Here is a 12,085-nt window from a genome sequence, read left to right as displayed (position 1 = left end):
CTAAGCTCTCACCTCATTGATCTCATTTCATAAACTCATTCTGTAACTTATTATTCCAATTACTGTTTGTTCATGGCACCTCACAATATTTTCATTATTCCATTTGTCTTCTGTTTTGTATGTATTAATACCATGTAGCAATTATAATCACCTCTAATTACTGCCAGCCCCGCAACAGAGCCTCAGGCTGGAGGTATCATGGGAATGCCCACTCGGGAGATGCTCCCAGTTGCCATATGTACTGGAGGTGTAAATTGGATGACTTACCAGGAACATTCCCTTTTGAGAAAGAGATAAGCAGCTCTGGGCTCTAATTCATGGTGTGGCGGGCAACACAGCAGCCCCTGACCTCAGGGTCCCCTAAACTGGATGTGGAAGGGACAGCCCTGACCCCAGAGAACCCCATCCTGTAGAATGACCCTGTCCTTGGGAGCCCCATGTGATGGAGCAGTCCTAATTCTCCACCTTGAGGGGTGCCCCAGACTGAGGGACATGACACAGCCCCTGCCCTTAGTGAGACCTCTTCTGATGGGATGACAGAAGTCGAAGATGCCTGAATCAGCCGCAGTACTCTACAGCACAGATGACTGTGTGTTTCTCTGGAATGTTTATTTGTTTTTGTTTATGTTCGTGTTTGACTTTTCAATGCATCTGCTCACCTCCCCTAATAGTTCAGAAGCTCTCCCAGGAGCCAGCACCATGTCCCCCTACCTCCTGGACACTCCCTGCTGCCCTGGATAAAGGCCTTGGCAGAGGAGTCCATCTGAAGCTATTGGCCCCCTTTCCCTCCTTATTGAGGAGCTGGGCATGTGGGACAGAGGAGAGAGCCATGCTGGGGCAGAAATGGCTTCTAGCTCTTGTGCAGCAAGCCAGGGAAGGAAGGAAGTGCCAAACTACACCAAGGCCCAGGCGTAACGAAAACCAACTCTCAGAAACTAGGTGATGAGCAAGAGGCATCAGGAACAGTGAGGGTGCTGTGAACGTCAGGCAGCTAACACCGGCTTCCCAGGAAGCTTCATGGGCTTCCTGACAGTCCCAGAGCCCGGGCAGTTAGGGCTCCAGGTGAAAGTAGACAAACTATGCAGATTCATTGGGTTAAATGGGAATAGAAAGGAATAATACTTGTTGAGGGCCTACTAGGTGCTATGTTGTTATTCAGCTGCTAAGTCATGTCCAACTCTTTGCTACCCCATGGACTGCAGCACACCAGGCTTCCCCGTCCTTCACTATCTTCTGGAGTTTGCTCAGACTCATGTCCATCGAGTCAGTGATGCTACCTAACCATTTCATCTTCTGTCATCCCCTTCTCCTGCTGCCCTCAATCTTTCCTAGCATCTGGGTCTTTTCCAAAGGCTTGACTCTTCGCATCAGGTGGCCAAGGTATTGGAGCTTCAGTTTCAGCATCAGTCCTTCCAATGAATATTCAGGGTTGATTTCCTTTAGGATTCACTGGTTTGATCTTGCAGTCCAAGGGACTCTCAGACATCTTCTCCAGCAACTCAGTTCGACAACATCAATTCTTTGGTGTTCAGGCTTCTTTATGGTCCAACTCTCACCTCCATACATGACTATTGGAAAAACCATAGCTTTGACTATGAGGACCTTTGTTGGCAAAGTAACATCTCTGCTTCTTAATACACTGTCTAGGTTTGTTCCTAGACAGTTTGTTCCTAGTTTTCCTTCCAAGGAGCAAGCGTCTTCTAATTTCATGGCTGCAGTTACATTTGCAGCCAGGTGCAAACCACTTCCTCTATACTCACCTGCTGCTGTTGCTGAGTCACTTCAGTTGTGTCCCACTCTTTGCAACCCTATGAATCATAGCCTGCCAGAGTCCTCGGTCCATGAGATTCTCCAGGCAAGAATACTGGAGTGGATTGCCATGCCCTCCTCCAGGGGATCTTCCCAACCCAGCGATCGAACCCTCATCTCTTATGTCTTCTGCATTGACGGACAGGTTCTTTACCACTAGTGCCACATATATTCACCCTTTTCATCATAAAATTTCATAGCTGAATCCACTCTAGCTTTATGTGGATGCTGTTATTGTCCAGCTGGAGGCAGATGAAGAGACAGTGGTTCAGAGAGTTGATATAACTGGTCTGTCTGTGTCTAAAGTCCGTGCTCATCCCTCTGCACCGCATGCTGTTCCCTAGACAGAAGGGAATACCATGTGGCCCCAGAGATGATGAGAGCTGCTGCAGACGGCTGCCCACGTGATGGGACTGTGGAATAACACATGTCTAAATACGCACATCCTTTAGCACACCCTGCCCAAATACCCACCTTCATCGGAGGGCACCCAAACTATATCCACACTTTAGAAATAATATCCACCTAAAGTATCAGCGGCTTTAGGGTTCCTGTCTACCACCCCCACTTTAGTTTTATGCCCCAGCCCAACACATTCATTACGCATGTTTGAACACTTTGCAAACAGGCTGAGTTTAAAGTCCTGCAAAGCGAGATTTCTCCTCCAAGACAAATGATGGCTGTCTTACTCATTTTGAGCTGCTGTAAGATAATACCAGCATGTGGGTGGCTTCAATGATGCACATTTCTTTCTCCCAGATCCAGAAGCTAGCAAGTTCCAGATCAAGGTGCCAGCAGGTTCGGTGTCAGGTGGAGGCCCTCTCCTTGGTCTCCAGATAGTGGCCTTCTTGCTGTATTGTCACACAGCCTGGGCTCTGCTCAGTTCCTCTGCTGTTAAGGGCACTGACCCCACCATGAGGGCTCTCACCTCATCATATCTGGGGATCTGGGCTTCAGCATAAGAATTTGTCAGGGAGACACAAACACATGGTCCACGGTAAAGGATAAGGGAGAGTCTTAGGAAACTGAAACTGGCCCTGAAATGAAAAGAACCCAGGGAGTAGGGCTGGATGAAAAAGTAGGGACTGGTGGATGGAACATGATCACTATCTTTAAAGGTCTAAGGAGCAGCCCTGGGAACAAGAGAACGCACAAAGATACAATTAAGCCCACAAGAGGCTCCACTCTGAGTTTTCCTGCATCACGTGCTCCCTCCACACTGCTGTGGTCTAGGATACTCCAGGCTTAGATGAGCGGAGTTGAATGTGTGGTCAGCAGCCCCTTGGTTGACCTCAAGGCCCTTCTAGCCAATGACTGTGCCTAGAACAGGAACACTGAGGAGTAGTTTGGAGAAAGCAGACTTGCTCCCGTCAACTTCAGAGAGTCAAGCCTTGCTCCAGACTCCCCATATGTCCAGACAAATAATGGGCCTGCCATCTGGATGTGTATTTATATCCTTCCAGAATCTAATTATCTTTGGAGCTGTCCCTCCTCTGAGGTCAGCGTCTTCCTTGTTTATCCATTCATCCATTTGGCAAATATTTATTTTACAGACAATCTGGGCCAAGCCTTGTAAATTCATGGATTCATTAAGCATGACCCCTGACCTTCAAGTAACTCTCAGTTTGGGTAGGGGGTCCAGGCAAGTAACAAGCTATCAGGGTGCAATCTGGTAGATGCTCTGCCACAGGGAAGCCTAGGAAGTGGCTTCATAATGATTGAAGCCCCTGGGGAGCCAACTGCAGAGTCTTTCAGCACACGGCCTGCCCTGAGATACCTCCCCTTTCAGCACTACTGCCTGTCCTGCCCCGGCACCAAGTGAGCGGGTGGGTGCTGAGGATACAGAAATATGACCAAGCCCGAAAGCATCCACAGTGAAGTGGAGGAGAGAGAAAAGTTAACAAACAAGTCAAGTACTAAAAGGAAAGGTATGGAAACAATGGGGAAAGAATGACTAATTCTGGAGGAAAAGACAGATTTTGAGAGGAAGGTGTGAATTCACTAGCTGTTGCATGAAACAGGGTTTCCATGGGTCTGTGCCAAACCTTTCTCCAGAGCCTCGGAGGCCCTAAATTCTAGGATCAAGAGGGTTGAGTTGTCAGTCCCCTCCTCTTCTTGAATTGAGAGACAATCTAAACTGCTAAGTACCAGAGTCTTTATCTTCAAAACAAGGATGATCATCAGTTTGTGATTAATGGCTGAAACGTTTTTGTAAAGCTTGGGAGACGCTAGTCACTATTATTCAAATGTGTCCCCTCTTCGTTGCTATCCTCTGACACTGACAGGCTGTATCCCTCCTCACTTGGTTGCCCCCAGCTTCCCCTGATGCCCTCCTTGGTCATTTCTGTTGCTATGATACCATATGGGCAGGTGGGAGAGTAGCTGCTTTATAGCACTTTAAAAGTAAAGGGTGACTGGTGGGTTCGTTTCTGTTCCTGAAGAAGAAAGACAGACAAACCGAAGGAGAGAAGTAAGGGACCAAGCAGAACTACAGGTAGTCTGGTGTTAAAAAAAAATACTTTGATTAGCAGTCCTGTAGACAGGCAGACAAATGGGCAGGTGAACAGGCACTTCGGCAGGTAGGGAGGTGAGCGACTTGTCATCTTTTGAGGTTCTCCGGCGCTCTGTGTTGCATCCCGGATGTAGCTGGCTGGCATTAATCTGTTATTATTGTGATTCTGTTTCCAGCTGAGTGTGGGAATTCGGTCACAGGCACTCAGGGCACTCTGCTGTCCCCCAACTTTCCTGTGAACTACAATAACAACCACGAATGCATCTACTCCATCCAGACCCAGCCAGGGAAGGGAATTCAACTCAAAGCCAAGGCATTTGAACTCTCTGAAGGAGATGTCCTCAAGGTAACACTGAGAGATGTCACAGTGTACACACGTTACGGGCTGCAAAAGTGTGGCCACCATGCTCATTTATCTCTGTGTGAAGGACTTAACTTCCCTTCTCCCTTTTGAGTCCCAAGATATTGTCCTCACTCATCCGGAAAAGGTGACAACCTAAGAGAGAAGGGTAGATGCATGTGTTCTAAAGAATGTGGATTTAGAGTTTGCTTAGGAGCTAACTGCTCTCAAATATGTATGTGATGGAGGAGGGGTAGTAGGTCAGTGGATCAGGTGTTCCATTATGAACCCTGACCGTCAACCTGGATAAGGAAGAAATCGTAACTACATGTGGACACCGTCTGTTTGTATGTGTATTTCTTCATGTGTGCGCCTCTGTGTCTGTGTGTGCGTTTGCTTTGGGGGATCTGTGTCCATGCATATCTGCATTTTGTGTGTGCGCCTCTGTGTCTGTGTGTGCGTTTGCTTTGGGGGATCTGTGTCCATGCATATTTGTGTCTTGTGTGTGTGCCTCTGTGTCTGTGTGTGCGTTTGCTTTGGGGGGTCTGTGTCCACGCATATTTGCATGTTGTGTGGGTGCCTCTGTTTCTGTGTGTGTTTGCTTTGGGGGATCTGTGTCCATGCATATTTGTGTCTTGTGTGGGTGCTTCTGTGTCTGTGTGTGCGTTTGCTTTGGGGGATCTGTGTCCATGCATATTTGCGTCTTGTGTGGGTGCCTCTGTGTCTGTTTAGAGTTTATGTCTCAGTAAATGGTTTGGCTGTTGCAGTAGCCTCAGTGTACCACGGTGGCGGTCTTCAGGGGGCAGTGGGGTTAAAGAAGGGGAATTCTGGATCTCCAAAAGAGAAAGAGGCGAAAGACTCTACAGAAAGGCTTATAGAGGGGGCCTTGCTAAGGCACTGAACATACATATGACTTGTGTTTCTTTGTGTGTGTGTGGTTAACTGTGTACCTCCAATAATACATGATGTGTATATGTGTGTAACCAAAGCCTTGACTCTGGAGAATTTATCAAAGAGCTGCCTTATTAAAAGGGACTATAAGGAAAATCTCCCATGGAGTAAGTTCATTTTGATCCTAGGCTAAGAACTTTTGTGTTTTTTTTGCATATTCTAGTATAGTTTCATTCCCTGTAACTAGAGAAATCTAGACATTAGCAACAACCAAAGGTCATGGCTCTAGAAAATCCAGAGAGAAACCATTAAGCAATCCCCACCTCTTAGGACTCTCTCTAGATATAATGAGTATACTGTGCTTTGTATATAGAGATGATACTCTTGACCCTCCCATCTGGGGCATGTTTTTTTGTGAGTGTGTCTATGTGTTTGGAAGGTTTTTCTCAATCTTACCTAATTATTCTTAAACCCAAGAAGCCATACTATGAGATGACCAGCTGGGACCAGATACTCCTGAAATAGAACAGAATATGGTAGTGGCCCAGGAGGGAGTGGGGCCCTATCATTGGTTCCTTCAGCCCTGCTCTTCAACCTCTGAGCTCCCCAGACACAGGAAAGCAGTATGCCTCTCCCCATAAGTGAGCAATACCCAGGCCCGGCACTTTCCAAGGGCGATGTATTGAGATATCCCCCTTGACCTCGGTGCTCTCGGTTCATTTCTTCATCACCTACAGCAGAGCCTCAGAGGACACACCCAGGGAGAGCAAGGCCAGGATGACTTCCTCACTCTAGCACTCCAGGTGGAATTGATGAAAGCAGGACAATACAGAGACCATCTTAGAGAAAAGCTGTTGTTCACCGTGCAGGAAAAGAAGGCATTTTTGAGGCATAACGTAATTTTCAGGTTTTATTTTGTGCATGTGGCCTGACAGGGTCAGCAGAGGAGTCCCTTCCTTGGTGGCTGGAGGTCATGTGGAGCGTGACCAGTGCCCAAGCATCCTCTCCAGGGAGGTCTGGACTCAGAGGAGCACTTAAGACATGGTCACAGGTGTGCATACCCCACTGCACTGTCTGGGTTCTGCCTGAGCGTCAAGTGGCACAGCTTAATAGACCACAGGGAGACGTTTGAACTCACTCAGGGTCAAAAGGGAGGGACCTGGGGCATTATCCCCAGGTCAGAGGTCAGGGAGGGCTCAGGCAGGGGTCAGGACCTCAGATGGTTCTTCGGGGCTATGGAGAGAAGGGCTGATTTTCTGTGCTTCTTGGAGAGATCTTCCCAAGACTTCAGATTCGGTCTCTGCAGCCTCCTGTCCAGGGACCCTGCCACCAGCCTTCTAATACTGGGCTTGACCTTGCTGCTGAAGAGCCTCTTCCCCCATTTCTAGGCCTCTGTAGGGTCCTTCTCAGGAGACTGGGCTGTGGCTCTGACCTGTTCACATGATCCTGTATCCACCAGAGCTTCTGCAAAGAAGGGAGTCTGGGGAAGGGAGAGGGCAGGGCACCCGGAAGATCAGGTGGTTTCCCGTTCACCTCAGAACCCTTGCCCTCCCAAAGGAGAACCTGGGACACAAGCGGTTTGGGAAACACAGTGAGTTCCCACCTGCAGCCACGTCAGCTGCGTTGGCAGTGCCGTTTACACTGTCACTCTGATCTCCCTTGACCCAAAGGAAGTAGCACCTTAAGTCACCTCCAGAAGCGTCCTGCCCTTGCCCTGTGTAATCGGCCAGAACATTGGTGTATTTCCAGCCCCAAAGACATACCTGACCCTCCCAAGAAGCCCCAAGGCATACCCTGGACTCCTTCCTGCCCAAGGAGATACATCATCTCCCGAACACATTCGTCTGATCAACCCTCCAAACCTGTCATACACTCTCGAATTTCTAACCTGTGAAATGACTGTTTTCTGGCTCTTGTGGCCCTCCCCTCTCCTGGTCTTTTCCTTACCTTTAATAACTGAATGTTTCTTACCTCACCCTACACATCCTCCAACTTGTCTCCCAGAACTACCTGATTTATCCTACGTTGGTTCCCACCAAAATCTTGACCTCTGACATCTGCAAGACAGGAAGGGCCTCTCAGTGCCATAGTGTGGAAAGACAACTCCCAGTTCAAGATGGCACACGAAGCCCATGTATATAACTACATCCTCTACGTGTAGGTTCCCACGGAAATGACTAAAGGGACATGAAAACAGGGGAAATTAGGCAAGGGCGCCTTTCACATACAACTTAAATTTTTGCCAAATGGAATACCCCCCAAAGGGGGTCCAGATTGAGAAAGGGCCTGATCAAATTGTATTTCACATAAGTGAAGTTTTTCCTGTGGATTAAGTTAGAAACCTCAAGGACAAATTCATCTAAGGCCACACAGAACAGCAGGGACTGGAGCCAAGGACACAACATGGAACTGTTGGCAGGAGCCAGGTCTCAAGCCCACTAGTGCTTCTGGAAACTGTCCTTGGTCAGAGAGACCTCCCAGAGCTAAGCTCCCTCACAACACAGCATTCTGAATTTTATTTGGCTGTTGTTGGCAAGCAGGATAAATCAGAGTAATGCCTTGGCTGGCACCTAACAAGAGTGGGCAGACTTATTAGAGAAGAGGCTGCCACAATCACACACACACACACACACACACTCCTTCACACACACGCACTTTAGCACCAGGAGAGGCTCCTACTATGTTAGGGCCTCTTCTGTCTTTAATTCTTCTGCTCCCCCTTACAGATGACTGGGTCTTTCCACTACCCATTCTTCTCCGTCTGTCATGATTCGCCAGCAGGAAAAGGAACCGAATATGTGCAAATATTCGGTAGATCAGAAAATGGGACCTGTCTGAGGAGTCAGACTTAATTGCCCCCTCTGTAAGCAACAAAGGAAAACAAAAAATACTTCAAAAGCTTCTAATTTGTATTCTTTGCAGGATTTGAGAGGGCATTATATTTATGACACAAAAATAGGCAATAATGAAAACAGAGCAATCTGAGATGAGGAAAGATTGAACAGAGATGAAAAACATGATCACCCAATTAAAAATGGAATGGAGGCAATGACAGGAGATGGTAAACCACAGAAAAATGAAATCACTTTATTACAAGATGAATTTGAGAACTCTTCTCTCATCTCATAATGAAACGAAAAAGAGAGTTCTTTTATATTAATAAAATGTACAATCAATCCACAGTAAAACTTTATGTGCCAAATAACATAGCATGAATAAATTAAATAAAAATTGCTAGAAATGTAAAAAATTTTTAATAAAGTCACAGTCATTGTAGAAGATTTAATATGCCTCTGTTACTCTCTGGCATATCATCTAGATTAAAAATAAATAAGGATTTAGGTAGCTTGAATAATAGAATGACTCCAAAGAAAGTACAAGAAAGATACGTTTAAAGATAAAAGGAAAAATGACTGAAAAAAGAAAACTTAAAAAATAAAGCAGAACAGAATAGAATTCTAGACAGAATATGCAGGACTGATCAAGGAATAAAGAAGTCACAAATACATAATTTTAATAATGAGAAAGAAACATAGTTATAGATAAGATACAGATTATGAAAATGATTAGAAAATGTTTAGAAAAAGCATAAGCCAAAAAATATGAGAGCTTAAATGAGATGGAAAAATTTTACAGATAAAAAGTACTGATATCAAGAAAAAATACAAATTGGAATAAACCAATAGCCGTTTAAAACATGGACGTTCTCCCATATTCTCTCCCAAAGTGCACAGGCCTAGACTGTCTCACAGATAAACTCATAAAACTTCATGGAACAATTAACCCCTGCAATGATCCAACTGTGTCAAAAAGAGAAAAATTAGCACTCATCTCCCTACCCATTTAAATAGGACAAGTTCAGTTCAGTTCAGTCGCTCAGTCATGTCCGACTCTCCGCCACCCCATGAATCACAGCACGCCAGGCCTCCCTGTCCATCACCAACTCCCGGAGTACACTCAAACTCATGTCCACAGAGTCGGTGATGCCATCCAGCCATCTCATTCTCCGTCGTCCCCTTCTCCTCCCGCCCCCAACCTTTCCCAGCATCAGAGTCTTTTCCAGTGAGTCAACTCGTCGCATGAGGTGGCCAAAGTATTGGAGTTTCAGCTTTAGCATCAGTCCTTCCAATGAACACCCAGGATTGATCTCCTTTAGAATGGACTGGTTGGATCTCCTTGCAGTCCAAGGGACTCTCAAGAGTCTTCTCCAACACCACAGTTCAAAAGCATCGATTCTTTGGCGATCAGCCTTCTTCACAGTCCAACTCTCACATCCATACATGACCACAGGAAAAACCATTTCTTGATTAGACGGACCTTGGTTGGCAAAGTAATGTCTCTGCTTTTTAATATATTATCAAGGTTGGTCATAACTTTCCTTCCAAGGAGCAAGCGTCTTTTAATTTCATGGCTGCAATCAGCATCTGCAGTGATTTTGGAGCCCAAAAAAACAAAGTCTGACACTGTTTCCACTGTTTTTCCATCTATTTCCCATGAAGTGATGGGACCAGATGCCATGATCTTTGTTTTCTGAATGTTGAACTTCAAGCCAACCTTTTCACTCTCCTCTTTCACTTTCATCAAGAGGCTTTTGAGTTCACTTTCTGCCATAAGGGTAGTGTCATCTGCATATCTGAGGTTATTGATATTTCTCCCAGCAATCTTGATTCCAGCTTGTGCTTCTTCCAGCCCAGCGTTCCTCTTGATGTACTCTGAATATAAGTAAAAAATACTTATATCAAACTGAATAAGGGCAGTATAAAGTATTAACGCCAGTTTCACTTATGATCATTGACCAAGAGTCCTAACACAGTGTCATGTTGAATCTAGATGCCCATTAAAACAAAAATGACCAAATCGGATAGATTCCAGGAATATAAGAATGTGTCAATATTAGAAGTGTTCCTAAGTTTATTTACTGGGCAGCCCATGTGAAATTACCTTTTTCGTAGGTCAAGGGCTGTCAAATATCAGCAATTTTATTCTAGTAACAGATTTGCATGCTAAGTTGCTTCAGTCGTGTCCAGCTCTTCGCAACCCTGTGGACTGTACCCCACCAGGCTCCTCTGTGCATGGGATTCTCCAGGCAAGAACACTGGAGTGGGTTGCCAGGCCTCCTCCAGAGAATCTTCCCAGCACCAGAGAGCAAACCTGCAGCTCTTATGTCTCCCACGTTGGCAGGCAGGTTCTTTACCACTAGCACCACCTAGGAAACCCATAAACAGATTAGGAGAGAAAAATAAAAGATCCTGCCAACGTATCCCAAAACATGTGATGAAAGTCAGTACTCACTCATGATTTTTAAAAATATCTCATAAAGCTATGGACAGAACTTTCTCAATCAGATAAAAATAAATTTCTACCAACACCTGTAGCAAACATTATACTTAATGACAAAACTTCCTAAGGATTACCAGTAAAGTCGGGAACAAGACCAGTTGTTCTGCTACCATCAATAGTCTTCAGATCCAAGCCACTACAATTATACAAAGAAAAGAACAAATAAACTGTAACAATTAGAAGAGAATATCCTAACTGTCTCTTATTTGGGAAATACAAAACAGATCAGATCAGATCAGTCGCTCAGTCGTGTCCGACTCTCCGCGACCCCATGAATCACAGCACGCCAGGCCTCCCTGTCCATCACCAACTCCCGGAGCTCACTCAAACTCATATCCACAGAGTCGGTGATGCCATCCAGCCATCTCATTCTCCATCGTCCCCTTCTCCTCCCGCCCCCAACCTTTCCCAGCATCAGAGTCTTTTCCAGTGAGTCAACTCGTCGCATGAGGTGGCCAAAGTATTGCAGCTTCAGCTTTAGCATCAGTCCCTCCAATGAACATCCAGGATTGATCTCCTTTAGAATGGACTGGTTGGATCTCCTTGCAGTATAAGGGACTCTCAAGAGTCTTCTCCAACACCACAGTTCAAAAGCATCGATTCTTCGGTGATCAGCCTTCTTCAAAGTCCAACTCTCACATCCATACATGACCACGGGAAAAACCAACCAACCAATAAATTATCAGAACCAATAAGACAATTTAGCAAAGCCCCTGATGTTTCTACAACCAATTCAAACATGTAATAAGAGAGGGGGAAGAGTTCTCATAATAGAAACAAAAACTGTTAAGACACCTAGAAATAAGCCTAACAAAAATGTGTATAATCTTTACTGAGAAAATTATAAAACTTTATTCTGAATTTAATAAAATAAATTAAATAAATTTAAAATAAATGCAGGGAGGTTTCATGTTCAGGGCTGAATAAAGTCTCTGAACAGGCAGTTAACAGAAGAGGAGTGTAGAATTGATAAACATCCAAAAAGATGTTCCACTTTGGTGATGATCAGGGACATAAAAATTAAGACAAGAAACTCATCATATTGGAAAGTTTTAGAGTTCCTGAAAATAGCGAGTGTTGGCTAAGACATAAAGTAATGAAAGCTGTCATACGCTGCTGGTAGAGAGATTAAATTGGTTTACTCTTCGGAGAGCAGACTGACAATATCTAACAAAGTTGAAGATGTACCTTCC

General features: G+C 45.3%; 1 protein-coding gene across 1 annotated transcript in view; it reads left to right on the top strand.

Moving 5' to 3' along the window:
* Positions 1-12,085, top strand: part of CSMD2 (CUB and Sushi multiple domains 2) — a 695,284-nt gene that overhangs the window by 483,888 nt on the left and 199,311 nt on the right. Inside the window, exon 22 of the mRNA XM_088835123.1 lies at positions 4,498-4,667. Within this exon, the coding sequence (XP_088691249.1) occupies positions 4,498-4,667 (170 nt within the window). The remainder of the gene's footprint in view (positions 1-4,497; positions 4,668-12,085) is intronic.

Source organism: Moschus berezovskii, chromosome 4, assembly GCF_049115385.1.
Source record: "Moschus berezovskii isolate FMDL1 chromosome 4, NW_MosBer_1.0, whole genome shotgun sequence".
NCBI lineage: Eukaryota > Metazoa > Chordata > Mammalia > Artiodactyla > Moschidae > Moschus > Moschus berezovskii.
Note: the sequence above shows the minus strand (reverse complement) of the source record. Positions and strands in the feature narration are given on the sequence as shown.